The sequence below is a fragment of the Amblyraja radiata genome, chromosome 3 (assembly GCF_010909765.2).
Source record: "Amblyraja radiata isolate CabotCenter1 chromosome 3, sAmbRad1.1.pri, whole genome shotgun sequence".
Taxonomy (NCBI): Eukaryota; Metazoa; Chordata; class Chondrichthyes; order Rajiformes; family Rajidae; genus Amblyraja; species Amblyraja radiata.
In genome coordinates, this window is record NC_045958.1 from 107,852,481 (window position 1) to 107,871,374 (window position 18,894).

Sequence of the window (18,894 nt, forward strand, 5' to 3'; positions counted from 1 at the left end):
GACAGATACGTGGATAGGAGAGGTTTAGAGGGATATGGACCAAACACTAGCATGTGGGACTAATGTAGATGGGGCATCTTTGTCAGCAAGAACAAGTCGGGCCAAAGGGCCTGTTGACATGCTGTATAATTCTATGACTATTCTACATCCCGGTGTACTAAAAAATAGTTGGCCAAGTAATAGTGAATACAATGGTTGTCTACTTTCAAAATTCTTTAGACTCTGGATAACAAGAGGATTTCAGTATAGGTTTAGAGAGGTTCTTCTGCAGTTGTATTGGGCTCTGGTAAGATCACATCTGGAGTATTGTGTACAGTTTTGGTCTCCTAATTTGAGGAAGGCCAACCTTGTGATTGAGGCAGTGCAGCGTAGGTTCACGAGATTAATCCCTGGGATGGCGGGACTGTCATATGAGGAAAGATTGAAAAGACTAGGCTTGTATTCACTGGAGTTTAGAAGGATGAGGGGGAATCTTATATAAACTTTAAATCGTTGAATGGGCTCGCCCCGCCTTACCTCTCTGAGCTGCTCCACCTATATGCTCCTGCCCGGTGCCTCAGGTCAGCTGATCAGCTGCTCCTAGAGGTACCAAGGTCTAAGCGGAAGCTCAGAGGGGATAGAGCCTTTTCTGTTGCTGCTCCGGCACTCTGGAACACCTTGCCGCTGCACATCAGACAGGCCCCCTCACTGTCCATCTTCAAATCCTCCCTAAAAACACATTTTTATTCTTTGGCTTTCGACACTGGCTGAGGCATTGCTCCTGTTTTTAGTGCTTTTAATGTCTTTTAATTTTTAGTGTGTTTTTTATAGTCCTTCGTTTTACGGTTTTTAATGGTTTTTAATTGTTTGTAATAGCTTTTTGTTCATGAGTTCTCATGTACAGCACTTTGTGGCAACTGTAGTTGTTTAAAGTGCTTTATAAATAAAGTTATTATTATTATTATAAACCTATAAAATTATAAAAGGACTGGACAAGCTAGATGCAGGAAAAATGTTCCCAATGTTGGGCAAGTCCAGAACCAGGGGCCACAGTCTTAGAATAAAGGGGAGGCCATTTAAGACTGAGGTGAGAAAAAACCTTTTCACCCAGAGAGTTGTGAATTTGTGGAATTCCCTGTCACAGAGGGCAATGGAGGCCAAATCACTGGATGGATTTAAGAGAGAGTTAAATCGAGCTCTACGGGCTAGTGGAATCAAGGGATATGGGGAGAAGGCAGGCACGGATTATTGATTGGGGACGATCAGCCATGATCACAATGAATGGCGTTGCTAGCTTGAAGGGCCGAATGGCCTCCTGCACCTATTTTCTATGTTTCTATGGAGCTGTTTCCTCATTTGTAGAGTGGCAAATATAGCCATTATGTTTAAACAATAAAGAGCAGTCATAATAATACTTACGGACCAGTAAGTTTAATGTCAGAAGTACGTATTACCCAGGCCAGTTCCTAGCATGCACCAAGACAAATAATTCCTTGCATGTGAATACTTGGCCAATAAACGTATTCATTCATTCATTCAAGTACCTGTATTAGAGAAAGTATTAGAATCTTTTATAAGAAACACTAATAGAACACTTTAAAAGGATCAGTGTTGGAAATAACTGCAGATGCTGGTTTAAATCGAAGATGGACACAAAATGCTGGAGCAACTCAGAGGGACAGGCAGCATCTCTGGAGAGAAGTAATGGGTGACATTTCAGGTCGAGATCCTTCTTCAGACTTGAAAAGGATCAACAGGAATGGACAATATTAACATGGGATTATGAAAGGATAATCATGCTAACAGACCTCCCAGCGTTTATTGAAATGAAACTAGTTGAATAAATAAAGGAGAAACTATGGGTGTGGTCTGTTTGGACTTTCCCTAGCTTTTGGTAAACTCCACAAAATATATTAGTATGCATAATTAAAGCATGTGGGATTGAGATAATAAACTGACATTCATAAGTGATGGGAGCAGAATTAAGCCATTCGGCCCATCAAGCCTACTCTGCCATTCAATCATGGCTGATTCATCTTTCCCTCCTAACCCCATTCTTCTGCCTTGTCCTCATAACTCCTGACACCCGTACTAATCATGAATCTATCTATTTCTGCCTTAAAAATATCCATTGAAGGCCTCCACAGCCTTCTGTGGAGGAATTAGACTGAGTGGACAAACAAGATATAGAGAATGAGAATAAACCTGTTATTTATGTTGGGTGGTCGGCAGTGACTAGAGGATTTTGGACTTGAGATACAGCATGGAAACAAGCCCTACAGCCCACTGAAACCGTGCTGACCAGCGATCACCCCGTACATTATCACTATCTTACACACACTAGGGACAATTTACAGCTTTATCAAGCCAATTAACCTACAAACTTGTACACCGTTGGAATGTGGGAGGAAACCGGAGCATCTGGAGAAAACCCACATGGCCACAGGGAGAATGTACAAACTAGTACAGACAGCACCCATCGTCAGTATTGAACCCGGCGATGTAAGGCAGCGACTCTACTGCTGCGCCACCGTGCCCCTGAGTTACTCCAGCACTTTGTGTTTCACGAAAGATTCCAGCATTGGCGGTTTCTTGTCTATTGTATAAGGAAGAGGGGAGGGGGAGTGGTGGCTTGTGATAGGAGACAGAGGCAAGTGTAAGCAGACAAAGGAAAGAAAAAGGGGGAGCCAGGTAGGAGGGGGGAGGGTGAAGGTGGAGACATTATTTTCAGAATGGTAACAGATTGGGATAGGTATGGGTAAACAAAACGTGAGTGTCCTTGTACATCAGATGATGAAAGCAGGTGTTCAAATGCAGCAACAGGAGCATTAAAAGGGGATGACATCACCCCATGCATGACAGACACGGAAATCACAGCAGTGGCACAAGGATGACTCATTCTGTTTTGCATTTCAACACTGATGTGAAACAACCTGGAAAACTTCTTTGTCTCATTTAAAATGAAGTCAATTTTCAAATGCACAATGTGGAAAAAAGCAGTGTTATATAATAGAATTTCAGTTTCCTCCCACATCCCGAAGACATGCAGGTTTGTAGGTTAATTGGCTTCTGTAAGATTGCCCGCAGTGTGTAGGGAGTGGATGAGAAAGTGGGATAACATAGCTTAGTTTAGAGATACAGTGCGGAAACAGGTCCACTAGTCCACACCAACTAGCGATCCCTGTACACTAGCACTGTCCTATACACTAGGGAGATTTTACAATCTTTACTGAAGCCAATTAACCTACTAGCTTGTAGCTTTGGGAGTGTGGGAGGAAACCGGAGCATCTGGGGAAACGTACAAGTGGGGAGAACGTGCAAACTCCATACAGACAGCACCCGTAGTCAGGATCAAACCCGGGTCTCTGGTGCTGTAAGGCAGCAACTCCACCGCTGTGCCACCGTGCCGCCCCAAACATAGAACATAGATCTAGAGTTTGGGTTTGAGTATAGTTTATTGTCATGTGTACCCAGGTACAGTGAAAATCTTTTGGTGCTGAAGGGCCTGTTTTCATGCTCCATCATAACCAGGTCATATATTCCAAAAGATAATTTGTATAATCATACAGTGTGAAAACACGCCCTTCGGCCCAACTTGACCACACCGTTCAACGTGCTCCATCCACACTCGTCCTGCCTGCCTGTGTTTGGCCCATATCTCTCTAATCCTATCCTATCCTATCCCCGACAACTCTCACCAACTTCTACAGATGCACCATAGAAAGCATTTTATCGGGATGCAGCACAGCTTGGTTTGGGAACAGCTCCATCCAAGATTGCAAGAAATTGCAGTGAATTGTGGACACAGCCCAGGCTATCACACAAACCAACCTCCCTTCCATTGAGTTCAAGAAGGAACTGCAGATGCTGGAAAATCGAAGGTACACGAAAATGCTGGAGAAACTCACGATTATAATCAGTCTGAAGAAGGGTTTCGGCCCGAAATGTTACCTATTTCCTTCGCTCCATAGATGCTGCTGCACCCGCTGAGTTTCTCCAGCATTTTCGTGTACCTCCCTTCCATTGACTCCATTTATACCTCACGCTGCATTTTTAAATATATTTAATTAAAGGATGTCCATGTGCTTGCTTTGGAGAATGAAATAAAAAAGATGCTCGACAAGGCCAGCAGCATAATCAAGGACGAGTCGCACCCTGGCCACTCCCTCTTCTCCCCTCTCCCATCAGGTAAACAGTGTTGAAGTGTGAAAACGCACACCTCCAGATTCAGGGACAGCTTCTTCTCAGCTGTTATCAGGCAACTGAATCATCCTACCACAACTAGAGAGCAGTGCTGAACTACTATCTTTTTGATGACTCTCGGACTATCCTTGATCGGACTTTGCTGCTTTTATCCCGCATTAAACGTTATTCCTTTATCATGTATCTATGCACTGTAAATGGATAGATTATAATCATGTATTGTCTTTCCGCTGACTGGACAGCACACAGCAAAAAGCTTTTCACTGTACCTCTGTGCACGTGACAATAAACAAAACTGGAAACTATTCATGTACCAGTCTAAATGTTTCTTAAACGTTGCGATAGTCCCTGCCTCAACTACCTCCTCCGACAGCTCGGTCTATACACCCACCACCCTTTTGTGTAAAAGAAGTTGCCCCTCGGGTTCCTATTAATTCTTTCTCCCACTCACCTTAAACCTATGTCCTTTGGTTCTCGATTCCGCTACTCTGAGCATTTGCCCGATCTATTCATCTCATGATCTTTTCCTCCCTTCTATAACTTCAGCCAAAACATAACCAAGCTTTCAGCCTGTATGAAATATCACAAACTGAAGGAGAAAGGAGTGATGGAATGATAATCTTTGCATTTTTAAATATATTTCATTAAAGGATGTCCATGTGTTTGCTTTGGAGAATGAAAATAAAAAGGAGGCTCGACTGGGACAGCGAATTTTCCTTGTTACAACGTACACCGAGCTGTGGTTTTATTATAGGTGAGTGACCATATCGTGTCAAAAAGACCTGCCAGGGGTTGTTTCGGGAAGTGTTTCATCAACATGTGAAGCTAGATATTGATTGTGCAATTTTATTAAGTGGCTCACATTCAGGGGCAGAGAATTTGACAGCACTGGGCCTGTACTCCCTGGAGATTGGAAGGATGAGGGGGAACCTCATTGAAATTTACTGAATAGTGAAAGGCCTGGATAGAGTGCAGAGAGGATGTTTCCATTAGTGGGAGAGTCTCAGACCAGAGGTCATAGGCTCAGAATTAAAGGATGCTCCTTTAGGAAGGAGATGAGGAGGAATTTCTTTAGTCAGAGGGTGGTAGACATGGCGGAGTGGATTTGATGGGCCGAATGGCCTAATTCTGCTCTTATCACTTATCAATTATGAATTTACCACCCGTTTGCCAATCAATTCTTCCTTCACCTGTATCCACCTATCGCTTGCCAAGCTTTGTCCCGTCTCCACCTCTCTTCCAGCTTTCTCCCCCAGTACTACAACCAGTCCCAAGAAGGGTCCCAACCCGTAACATTGCCTGTCTATTCCCACCACCGATGCTGGCTGACCCATTGAGTTACTCCAATACTCTGTGTTTTGATCAAATTTCTACTGACCTCTGATTTAAATGCTTGACCCCATATTTTGGTTTAGGTGTATAATTGTCACCAAGGTACAGGACAGCATACATGACAGTCATGTCATCTATTTCCTTGGACTTTGAACTTCTTGATTGTTGCTCATTATTTTATGATCACCGCTGCCCTGATCAGGGGTTCCCAACCTTTTTCATCCCGTTTACCCCAGGCAATTTTAATAGCGCATAACAATGTTATTTCAATTGTTTAAGAACAACTAATGATGAACAGATACCGGTGTACTAGGACCAAACACAGTCAGTCAATGAGAAAAAATATGTACAAATCCAGAATCAACAAATTTACCCCCAGGTTGGGAACCCTTGGCCTAGATGTTATCTATGTTTTATTTACATTATAGTTCTTTCTTCCCCTGACAGCAGGTCCAGCAGTGAGCCACCCCTTGTTTGACTTCTTAGATTGTGTGTCATAAAATAATTCCTTGTGCATTATAGGAATTCTCCTAATTTATCCATGTTAGCTGTGAAAAAGTATTGGAATTAGTGGATAAAGCTACTGACTGTGTCCCCTCCCCATATATCATACACCAACGCATCTAACCTCGCCCATACTTTGACAGCTAGGCACCTGTCAAAGCAAAGCCACTGTTCGGTCTGAAGGTCTGTTTTTATTTCAATTATTAGGCCTATTTTAGATATGGTAATTTTAATTTTTAAAGCTATATGTATTTATTCTGTTTTTATTAACTGCACTGACGGGAACTGATTGAGAAACAATGTTTTCGTTTCATCTGTGTATGTAAGTACTCAGTTAAAATGACATAAACTGAATACTGGCTTTACCTTGCACTAAACGCTATTCACTTATCAGGTATTTGCACACTGAGAATGGATTGATTATAATCATGTGTTGTCTTTTCGCTGGCTGGTTAGCACGCAACAAAACCTTTCACTGCACCTGTACACGTGACAGTAAACTGAACTGAACTGAACGTAAGGTGTTGAAATCCAGAATAACGAGCAGTTTTGTGTAATTGAATAGCAATCAACTATCGGAGAAAGGAGATAGTGAATAACTGAATAAGTAATGTCTTTGATCATGTTCGCTACCATGTTGAAATATTTATACATACTTTTTAAAAATGTAGAATAACTGAGTAAGAAATTCAATGACTGAATTAAAAGTAGGATGCTTTTGATTATTCTCCTTGTATGGAATCATTTCTGTTTGCAGTGAACAAAAAGGGAGACAATAGTTATGTGGAAACGTTACAAAGGCTATTGATGGTTAGCATGTACAGTTAAACTGATTGAAAGAGACAGCATGGGATCAGGCACATTGGCGCACCGAGTCCATGCCGACATTTGAGCACCCATTCAGACTAGTTCTATGTTATCCCACTTTCTCTTCCACTTCCTACATACAAGGGCCAATTTGCAGAGTTCAATTAACCTACAATCCGCACGTCTTTGAGACGTGGGAGAAAAGCAGGACATCCGAAGGAAACCCTGCCATAGGGTGGCACAGTGGCGCAGCGATAGAGTTGCTGCCTTACAACGACAGAGACCCGGGTTTGATCCTTACTACGGGCACTGATTGTACATTCATCTGATGGTGTGAGTTTTATCCGAATGCTCCAGTCTCCTCCCACACTCCAAAGACGTACACGTATGCAGGTTTATTGGCTTCTGTAAATTGTCCCTAGCGTGTAGGATAGTGCTTGTGTACGAGGTGATTGCTGGCCGGTGCGGACACGGTGGGCCGAAGTGCCTGCTTCCACACTGTATCTCAAAAGTAAAGTCAAAAGTCACAGAGAGAACATGTAAACTGCACACAGACAGTACCCTGAGGTCAGGATCGAACCCGGGACCCCGGCACTGTGAGGCAGTGGCTCTACCAGCTACGCCACTGTGCCGCCCAATAATCTGATAAGCCACCATCCTTGGGACTTTGCTGGCCCTGCTCTGATGGAATTTTGGACCATTGGCTGTTGCTGATGTTAATACCCAATATACTTCTATTTCTCTTTTAACATGTTGCACAGTAATGTAACAATTTTCCAATGAACCTGGTATTTAAGGGCAGCAGGAAATAGAACACAGTTAGTATTGGCTTGCAAGTTTCAACTTGCAGATGCTAACTCTGGTCACCAACCTACCCATGTCCCTGACCCCTGGAGTTCCTGCCTCCACCTCTCCTTTCCAGCTTTCTCCCCCACCGCCCACCACTCCAATCAGTCTGAAGAGGGGTCCCGACCTGTAATGCCACCTACCCATGTCCTCCAGAGATGCTGCCTTACCCACTGAGTTACTCCAGCACTTTGCTTTCAACGCAAGCTGCCAGCATCTGCAGTTTCTGGTATCGCCCTGAAATTCCTAACCCAGGCTCTGGTTGCACACATAATCTATAGTCGCAGCTCCGTCTGCATGCCCGACCCATATTCTCGATACTCTGCCCATACTCTGACCATCAGTAGGAGAGTCTAGGACCAGAGGCATAAAAGGACCTACCTTATGAAAGGAGATGAGAAGGAATTTGGTCCAAGGGTGGTGAATCTGTGGAATTCATTGTCACAGAAGGCTGTGGAGGCTAAGTTAATGGATATTTTTAAGTTGGAGATTGACAAATTCTTGACTAGTAAAGATGTCAGAGGTTAATGGGAAGGGCAGGAGAGTGGGGTTGAGAGGGAAAGATAGATCATCCATGATTGAATGGTGAGTAGACTTGATGGGCATACTGGTTTAATTCTGCTCCTAGAACTTATGAATCAAAGGTATCAAAGGTATTTTATTAGTCACATTCACATACACCTAGGTGTAGTGAAGTGAAATGCTTTTTGCCATTTTGCAGCACACAAAAAAAGAATACAGACATAACACCAATGAGAGTCTTAAACACATAGAACATCCCCCCACAATGGCTCCCACCATGAGGGAAGGCACAAAGTCCAGTCCCCAACCCCAGTTCACCCATAGTCGGGCCCATTGAGGCCTCCACAGTTGCCTTCACGGAGGCCCGATGTTCCTGGCCGTTCTTGCCGGGTGATGTTGCTCCGGCGTCGGGAGAGTCCTCCCAGCGGCCTGGGAACCCTGGAACGGCCGTTTCCGCACTGGAGGCCGCGGCTTCCGAAGCCGACAAGGCCGCGCCGGTTGGAGCTCCACCACTGGCGATCTCAGCGGGAGATCCCGGGCTCCCGATGTAAAGTCAGCGCCGCAGCTGGCCGCTCCACAGACCCGCAGCTCCGCGATGTTGTTCCCGGCGGTCTCAGCTCACCGGAGCTCCAGCGCGGCGACCCAGGCAAGGCTCCAGCGCTGTGCCGCCGCCGAAAGCCGTGGTTCTGGGCGGTCCCCGACAGGAAACGCCGCTCCAGACCCGCTGGTCGGCCGCGAGGACGGGTCGAAGCTGCAGCCCAGAGAAAAGCTGCCTCTCCGACCAGGTAGGGACCCTGAAAGGTAGTTTCCCCCTTCCCCCCCGAGGGGGAATCAGTAAGAATCAGAATCAGAATCACACTTTATTCGCCAAGTATGTTTTGCAACATATGAGGAATTTCATTGGCCAGGTCAGTCATACAATTAAAAGCAACAGATCACTCAAAACACATTTTAACATGAACATCCACCACAGTGACTCCTCCACATTCCTCACTGTGATGGAAGGCGAAATAAAGTTCACGTACCTTCCCTTAGTTCTTCCTCAGTCGTGCAGATTCCGAGTCACTGGGTAATCTAATGTTTGTACTGAACTCTAGATATAGCTATAATCCATACATTCTACTATGGGTCTCGTTTCCCAATTAGTTTTGCCCAGAGAGGGGGAATCAAGAACAATAGACAATAGGTGCAGGAGTAGGACATTCGGCCCTTCGAGCCAGCACCGCCATTCAATGTGATCATGACTGACCATCCACAACCAGTTCCTGCCTTCTCCCCATATCCCTTGGCCAGAAGACAAAATTCATTGTGATGATACATGATAAGGGAATAACGATTCGTGCAAGGTAAAGTACGCGGCAATTGGGACCTGTGTGGATGGGGCATCTTGGTCAGCATGGGCAAATTGGACCTTTTTCCATGCTGTATGACTCGATGACCACACTCTGAAATTTGGAGATGCAGGGGAAATTTCTGTCGATCCCCACGCCGGTTATGCATTTAATAGTTTGCTTCCAATATTCCTTGGTTGTCTTTCAGAAATTATCGGAAGTCATTGATGCACTGCTATGAAGTGATTCCAGAAGGGGCTGTGTGCCATTTGTATTTTGACTTGGAATTCGTTAAACAAACAAATCCAGAACGGGACGGGAAACAGATGGTAGCAACATTAATCCAGGTGCTGATATTATATCCACTTTTAGTTTAATCTTGATTTTCTTTTGTGAAATGCTCAATTTATTTTAGACCAACTTACATTTTTTTTAGAGAAACTGCGCGGAAACAGGCCGTTCGGCCCACCGAGTCCATACTGATCAGTGATTCCTGCACACTAACACTATCCTACACACCAGGGGCAATTTACAATTATGCCAAACCTGTACGTCTTTGGAGTGTGGAATGAAACCGCAGCACCTGGAGAAACCCCACGTGGTCAAGGGGGAATGTAGAAACTATGTACAGACAGCACCCTGTAGTCAGGATGGAACAAGATGGGGCTGAAAGGCAGCAACTCTACCACTGCACCGAACAAAGGGGAAATGCTCAATTTATTTTAGATCAATTTAACTACATTATAAACAAAGCTTTGCAATGTCTACAATGCAGAAAAATTGTCGTTGTTACTTCACTGCACTGTCCAGTAGAAACATATCCTTCAGATATTTAACTGGCATTGTGTTGCGAATTTGCACTTGAAACCCACCAGTCCATTATTCCTCTACCCACCACTACAACCCAAAGACTCTGTTGTCCCTTGTATAGCTTGATGAGACTTTCAAGGGTGGCGCAACAGTAGATTTGCTGCCTTACCTCGCCAGAGACCCGGGTTCAATCCTAACCACGGGTGCCGTCAGTCTTCCTGTGACCGCGTAGGTTTTCTGCGAGTGTGCAGGTTTGTAAATCAATTAACTTTCATTAAAAAAAAATAATAATTTGTCCTTAGTGTGTGGGATAGCGCGTGTGTACGGGGTGATCACTGGTCATGCGGACTCGGTGCGCTAAGGGGCCAGTTTCAGTGCTGTATTTCTAAAGTCTGAAGTAAAGTGTAAAGAGCGTGACCATTTACCTGTCCCGGAAACAGCCTTAATTTCCCCCTATTTTGGCATCTTTCTGTTTCTTAGATGTTTCTGGGGTCTTTGCTGAGATGTTTGGCAGTCTGTTCCATGTTGTTGACTCTTCCACTCTTGTTCCTGTTTCAGAATTTTGTGTTTACTCCAGCAATTTGTGGGAAACATAATGGGTGAAGTGAAAAAATCGCTTCTATAATAGAAAACTACTTAAAACTGGGTATTTGCGGAAATTGAGTTTTTAGTTTAATATCAGAGCTAGGAAAGTTCCAATTCTAATGCTGGATTCGTTTAGAAAGATGCAGCATGCAAACCGGTCCTTCGGCCCACCGAGTCCACGCCGACCATCGATCACTTGTTCACAATAGTTCTGCACCTTCTCATACATTCCCTACACATTAGGGGCAATTTACAGTGGCCTATTAACCTGCAAACCACACGTCTTTGGGATGTGGGAGGAAACACGAGCACTCCCGGAGAAAACCAATATGGTCACAGAGAGAATGTGCAAACTCCACACAGACAGCACCCGCGGTCAGGATGGAACCCGGGTCTCCGGCGCCGAGAGGCAGCAACTCTATCAGCTGTACGACGCTGCCGCCCTTTAGATTGGTCGCTGTGAATGAGGGAAGTCAGATCTCAGTGAAGATAGACACAAAATGCTGGAGTAACTCAGGGGGACAGGCAGCATCTCCGGAGAAAAGGAATGGGCGATGTTTTGGGTCGAGACACTTTCCTCAGAACTCAGTGGGTTTTGCGGAATGAAAGTTTGGCCGCTTCCTGATTCTAATTATCTCCACCGATCACTGGTGAAGAATGGGGAAGTGTGAACATTGGGCGAGAATTATAGATTTTTCTCATCGTTTAGTGGCCGGTCGAGATGTGAGAAACAAATAAGTTAATGATCTACTCGTGGTTTCTGTGGGACTGTAATCCCAACCAAAACATAGTGGGAGTAATATTGCATAGCACTTGAAAAGAAGCGCTGATAGGACTGACATGGTCAAGCCTTGCCCATTTACCCTGATGTTGGCTACAGGTAACATGTTCAAGCTACTTGTCCATTATCAGGATTTTCATGACAGTCCATACCGTTTGAGGGTCACAATGCAACAGCATTGGTTGATGAATGATGATGGATGGCATGGATAGTGACAATAGGTGCAGGAGTAGGCCATTCGGCACTTCAAGCTAGCACCGCCATTCAATGTGATCATGGCTGATCATCCACAATCAGTACCCCGTTCCTGCCTTCTCCCCATATCCCCTGACTCTGCTATCTTTAAGAGCCCTATCTAGCTCTCTCTTGAAAGCATCCAGAGAACCGGCCTCCACCACCCTCTGAGGCAGAGAATTCCACAGACTCACAACTGTGTGAAAAAGTGTTTCCTTGTCTCCATTCTAAATGGCTTAACCCTTATTCTTAAACTGTGGGCCCTGGTTCTGGACTCCCCCAACATCGGGAACATGTTTCCTGCCTCTAGCGTGTCCAAACCCTTAATAATCTCATATGTTTCAATAAGATCCCCTCTCATCCGTCTAAACTCCAGAGTATACAAGCCCAGCCGCTCCATTCTCTCAGCATATGACAGTCCTGCCATCGCGGGAATTAACCTTGTGAACCTACGTTGCACTCCCACAATAGCAAGAATGTCCTTCCTCAAATTTGCAGACCAAAACTGCACACATGTGTATGTGGAGAGGATGTTTCCACTAGTAGGGGTGTCTAGGACCAGAGGTTACACCTTCAGAATTAAAGGACGTTCCTCTAGGAAGAAGATGAGGAGGAATTTCTTTAGTCAGAGGGTAGTGAATCTGTGGAATTCATTGTCACAGAAGGCTCTGGAGGCCGTCAATGAATATTTTTAAGGCAGAGGATGATAGATCCTCAGGGGTTATGGGGAGAAGAATGGGGTTGAGAGGGAAAGTTAGATCAGCCATGATTGAATGGTGGAGTAGACTTGATGGGCCGAATGGCCTAATTCTGCTCCTATCACTTATGAACATGAATGACTACTGCCACTTGAAGCCCGCTATTGCTGATTATGGTCAGTCTCTTAAAAGGAAGTGTATGGTAGGGAGAAGACATGATGGAACATTGAACAATACAGCACAGGAACATGCCCTCCGGCCCACAATGATCGTACCGAACAGGAGGCCACAATAAACTGATCTTATCTCCGCTCTTGATCCATATTCCTTAACTCCCTGCATACCCACATGCCTATCTAAGAGCCTCTTTCACACCACTGTCATATCTGCCTCCACCGCCGTGTTCCAGGCACCCACCACCATCCGTGCAAAAAAAGCCGCTCCATACATCTCCTTTAAACTTTGCCCCTATCACCTTAAAGTTATGTCCTCTAGTATTTGGCATTTCCACCCTGGGGAAAAAAGTTCTGACGGTCAACCCTATCTATGCCTCTCATAATTTTGTATACTTCTGCCAGGTCTCCCCTCAGCCTGGTGTTCCAGGGAAAGCAATCTAAGTTAGTTCAAGTTTTGTAGCAAACACTCTTTAATCCGGGCAGCATTCTGAAAACCACCACCTGCACCCTCTCCAAAGTTTCTATGCCCTTCCTGTCATGGTACGACCATAACTGTGGCACAGTTGGAAAAGTTGCTGCCTCACAGCGCCCGAGATACAGGTTCAATCCTGACCTTGTGTGCTGTCTATGTGCAGTTTACACTATCCCACACACATTAGGGACAATTCACAATTAACCTACAAACCCGAACATCTTTGGAGTGTGGGAGGAAACCAGAGATCCTGGAGAAAGCTCACGGGGAGAACATACAAACTCCGTACAGACAGCACCCGTAGTCAGGATGGAACCCGGGTCTCTGGCGCTGTAAGGCAGCAACTCTACTGCTGCGCCACCGTGCCGCTCTATAACAAGCCCTATCGCAATTACTACAAAAAACAAAGCAATTCACATACAGACATATTTTAGTTTAGTTTAATGATACAGCATGGAAACAGGCCCTTTGGCCCACTGAGTCCGCGCCGACCATCGATCACCTGTTCACACCAGGTCTATATTATCCCACTTTTTCATCTACTCCTTACACACTAGGGGCAATTTTACAGAGGCCAATTAACCTATGAACCTGTACATCTTTGGGATGTGGAGGAAACCGGAGCATCCGGAAAAAACCCACGAGGTCACAGGAAGAACATACAAAATCTTGACAGGCAGCACCAGTAGTCAGGATTGAACCCAGATCTCTGGTGCTGGAAGGCAGCAACTCTACCGCTGCGTCACTGTGCTGCCTTAAGACACACTTAAATGCAGGGTATTTTTAAACTGAATATTATAACTATAATTTGCTAAAACAAGTGGAGCTAAGCAGCAGATTACAGTCTTTTCTGGCAGTAATATTACAGAAGGTTAGTGAGCCGAGATGACTATCTTTCTCTCAATGTCAGCAAGACAAAGGAGATAGTGATCGACTTCAGGAAGCAAAGCGGTACACATACCCCAGTTTGCATTAACTGTATAGAAATAGGGATGGTTGAAAACTTCTAATTCCGAGGAGTCAAAATCACCAACAGATGCATCATAGAAAGTATTTATCAGGATGCAGCACAGATGGTTTGGGAACAGCTCCACCTAAGACCGCATTTAATTGCAGTGAATTGTGGATGCAGCCCAGACCATCACACAAACCAACCTCCCATCCATTGACTCCAGTTATACCTCACGCTGTTGATTATTAATTTCATTATTTCTCACATCTCAACAGGCCACTAAACAATGAGAATATCCATATTTCTCATCCAATATTCACACTTCCCCATTTTTCAACAACAATCGGTGGAGATAATGAGATTCAGGAAGCGGCCAAACTTTCATTCTGCAAAACTCACTGAGGTCTGAAGAAGGGTCTCGACCCAAAACGTCACCCATTCCTTCTCTCCAGAGATGCTGCCTGACCTGCTGGGTTACTCCGTCATTTTGTGTCTGTCTTCACTGAGGTCTGACTTCAGCTGAGTTGTGCTGCTGGTATCCTGCCATCCTGACCGCAATCAGTCTCTGGGGAATTTGCACGTTCTCCCTGCGACCACATGGATTTCCTCTGGGTGCTCCGCTTTCCTCCCATGCAGCATCTCTGGAGAAAAGGAATAGGTGACGTTCCGGGTCGAGTCCCTTCTTCAGACTGAGAGTCGGGGGCAGATATGTACAATTTAGCAATATGCAGAATTGTGAGAGCATAGAATCTTGCATAATATTCTACAATTTTCCATTCAAAATATTTTTAATGTAATGCTCTATCCTTTCATTCAGTATGTTTGTCAAAAATTGGGAGAATTGTACCGCGTACAGTGTTCAGTGAGGCATGTTTTGAACTTGGACTCCAGTACTCATGAAAAATTCAGTCGCCATCTAGTATTTCACCTTCCTAACGTGGCCTTCAGGAACAATATACACGTTGGTAAGTCTTTGATCTTATTGTTCTTAACAATCGTTGATAAGGTTTAACATTATCACCAAATCAAAACTGCCCTATTGATTTTTGGGCATAGATGGTGATATCATGGCTACGTCTGCCAGTGTGTGTCCGACATATGAACGAAAAACACAAAGTGCTGGGGTGCTTAGCAGGTCAGGCAGCATCTGTGGACGAAATGGACAGGCCACATTTCGGGTGGGGACCCATTCCTTCCACACATGCTGACTGAATATGCCGAGTTCCTCTGCACTTTGGACTCCTTCAGGGCTCGAAATTAGCGGTTGCCCGGGTGCCACTGACCACCCAAAGTGCCACCGGGCAACCTAAACGCCAAGGCATTTTGCCCGGCTTGGCACTGCAGATACTGGTTTATACCGAAGATAGACACAAAAAACTGGAGTAGCTCCGCGGGTCAGGCAGCATCTCTGGAGAAAAGGAACGTGACGTTTTATGTCGGTGACGGCTGTAATGCGTGGGAAAGATGCTAAGTGTGGCGTGACGGAGGGGCGGAGCGATTGACGGGCCCTGCACAGCAGCAGCAGCAGCCCTCCCCTCCCCCCCATCTATTCATCCTGCACTGATCTCCCTATCCACCTCGCATTGATTCTCCTGCCATTCCCCATCAATCCTACACTGGTCCCCCAATTCATCCTGTACTGACCCCCCTTCCCATCCATCCTGCACTGCTCCCCCCATCCATCCTGTACAGATCCCCTCATTCAACCCCACTATCATCCCCCGCGCTCTCCCCTCACAATTTTACCTACTCCAACCAACACGGACTAATTCCCCTGATTCAATCCATCCATTCCGCACCGATTGCCTTCTCAACCCTCCCCCACCGCCATCTATCTATCCTGCACTGATTCACACCCCCCCCCCCCACCCCAATTAATTAAATTGTGAACACGTGAAACATTAAAACCGCAGTGTTCGATTGTCACTGCTACCGTTGACACGTTATTACATAATTCATTAATAACGGCAAATCAATGCTCTTAATATTATCTAAATGGTGGCCGACTAGGAAAAGGGGAGATGCAGCGAGACCTGGGTGTCATGGTACACCAGTCATTGAAAGTGGGCATGCAGGTGCAGCAGGCAGTGAAGAAAGCGAATGGTATGTTAGCTTTCATAGCAAAAGGATTTGAGTATAGGAGCAGGGAGGTTCTACTGCAGTTGTACAGGGTCTTGGTGAGACCACACCTGGAGTATTGCGTACAGTTTTGGTCTCCAAATCTGAGGAAGGACATTATTGCCATAGAGGGAGTGCAGAGAAGGTTCACCAGACTGATTCCTGGGATGTCAGGACTGTCTTATGAAGAAAGACTGGATAGACTTGGTTTATACTCTCTAGAATTTAGGAGATTGAGAGGGGATCTTATAGAAACTTACAAAATTCTTAAGGGGTTGGGCAGGCTAGATGCAGGAAGATTGCTCCCGATGTTGGGGAAGTCCAGGACAAGGGGTCACAGCTTAAGGATAAGGGGGAAATCCTTTAAAACCGAGATGAGAAGAACTTTTTTCACACAGAGAGTGGTGAATCTCTGGAACTCCCTGCCACAGAGGGTAGTCGAGGCCAGTTCATTGGCTATATTTAAGAGGGAGTTAGATGTGGCCCTTGTGGCTAAGGGGATCAGAGGGTATGGAGAGAAGGTAGGTACGGGATACTGAGTTGGATGATCAGCCATGATCATATTGAATGGCGGTGCAGGCTCGAAGGGCCGAATGGCCTACTCCTGCACCTAATTTCTATGTTTCTATGTTAATATGGAGTATCAGTACTGTAGTTATTTAATGAGCAACATTCACAACTATATGTTGGATTTATCCAGGTTTTACTTCTATAGTCAGTCATATACATCACAAATTTGGTCAAGAGATATTTCAGTTGAAGTTTTAACATTAATTCTGAAGTGGGAATGATGGAAAAAGCGTTTATCAACAATTGTTTTTTAATTTGTTGCTTACAAACTGGGTATCTTCATTGCTGTTCACAACACATACATCTAATCTGAATGTCCGGTAATGTGGCGTTTTGACACATTTAAATATATTACCAAAAAAACATTTGCTGCATTTATGTACTTTGGCCATCTCTTGTTAGTGTAATGTTTAACCTGTCAGATGGGTATAGTCAGTTTTAACAGCTATTATCATAAAATGCCATTAGAAAATTCCTTGCAACCTGTATATTTTGTTGTGGATAAATTATGTGGGAAGCGAGAGTGTTTCTGTACCTATAGCAATAATGACCCATGCTATGGCCATGTCATGATAATTTTCGGTCCTTCACAGAAAACATGCTTGCATCAATCTGTAGTGTGCATGGTTAAGCATATATGTTATCATGGTCCAGGATTTATTGACACAAGTTGATCATACGCTGAATAATCTAACCACATTTTTGTTTGGAAGTGGAAAGAAATAATAGAAATTGCATTCATTGCAACGTGTAAAAAGAGTTGAGATACTGTATTATAATTTTGCTGCATGTCATTATGGTATATATCATGTCTTGATTGGTGAATATGTTTAGTTTGTGACTTTATTTGAAGCAGAAATAATATGTGAATGCTTCATTGAGCATAATTCCGACAGGTAACTACGCACTTCGTCCGAGCACATTATCGCACGCGTCATGCAAGCCGTCTAAAATGACCACCTAAACTGTCATTTGGCAACCTAAAAAGCTGCCAAGGTTGCCCGGCTGGGGACAGGGAAAAAATGTTAAGCGAGAGCCCTGCGACCTTGTGTCTCTATTATAAATGGAAAAGATTATTTAATGTATTTTTCGCAGCTCCATAGAAATGCTTGTTGTGATTTCAGTAGTCAATCTACAAAATGTTTTCAACATTTAACAATGCTAGGTCAGGTTGTCAAATTTAGTATTTTGATAAGTAAGAATGCACTAGTGGATGTGGTACCAGAGGATTTTTGACCCAGCCCTTCACAGTCTTATATCAGTAATATGAATGAGGGAGTAGGAAGGAACTGCAAATGCTGGTTTACACCGAAGGGAGACACAAAATGCTGGAGTAACTCAACTGGTCAGGCAGCTTCTCTGGAGGACAGGAATAGGTGACGTTTCCGGTGGAAACCCTTCTTCAGACTTCAGAACCCTTCGGAAGGTTCTGGACCGGAGAGGAAGGGTTCCGACCCGAAACGTCAACTATTCCTTTTCTCCAGAAATCCTGCCTGACCGGCTGATGTGCTCCAACGATTTGTGTTAATGAGGGAATTAAGTTGAATATATCCAAGTCTGAAGATGATACCAAGATGGGCAGCAATATCGATTGTGAGGAAGATACAGTGAGGTTTCCTCCCACATCCCAAAGACGTTTGAGCTTGTAGCTTGGTTGGCCTCAGTAAATTGCTCCTAGTGTGGAGGGAGTGGGTGAGAAAGTGGGATAACAGAATTAGTGGGAATGGTGATCGATGGTCAACATGGACCTGGTGGGCAGAAGGGCCTATTTCCAAGTTGCATCTAAACTAAACTAAACTCAACTCATCAGATGAGATAGAAAGTGGAAAAGTTTGAGCATATTTTGTCTTGGTAATGGACTCTGAAAGCGTATATAGGTCAACTGAGCCCGATCCCCTGCCCACCGAACTGCAGGTAATGTCTTCAGGGTCCTAATGAGTGTGTGGTTCCAACGGGGCGAGCAGTAGGAAGCTT

The 18,894-nt window shown here is 44.7% G+C and overlaps 1 protein-coding gene across 5 annotated transcripts in view; it reads left to right on the forward strand.

Moving 5' to 3' along the window:
- The window catches only part of primpol (primase and DNA directed polymerase), a 47,483-nt gene that overhangs the window by 8,270 nt on the left and 20,319 nt on the right, over positions 1 to 18,894 (forward strand). For 3 of the 5 annotated variants that reach the window (XM_033018542.1, XM_033018541.1, XM_033018540.1), the window contains exons 3-5: positions 4,833 to 4,936; positions 9,733 to 9,871; positions 15,050 to 15,197. In XM_033018542.1, the coding sequence (XP_032874433.1) occupies positions 4,833 to 4,936; positions 9,733 to 9,871; positions 15,050 to 15,197 (391 nt within the window). The remainder of the gene's footprint in view (positions 1 to 4,832; positions 4,937 to 9,732; positions 9,872 to 15,049; positions 15,198 to 18,894) is intronic. The other 2 variants (XM_033018543.1, XM_033018544.1) reach the window with 2 other exon arrangements.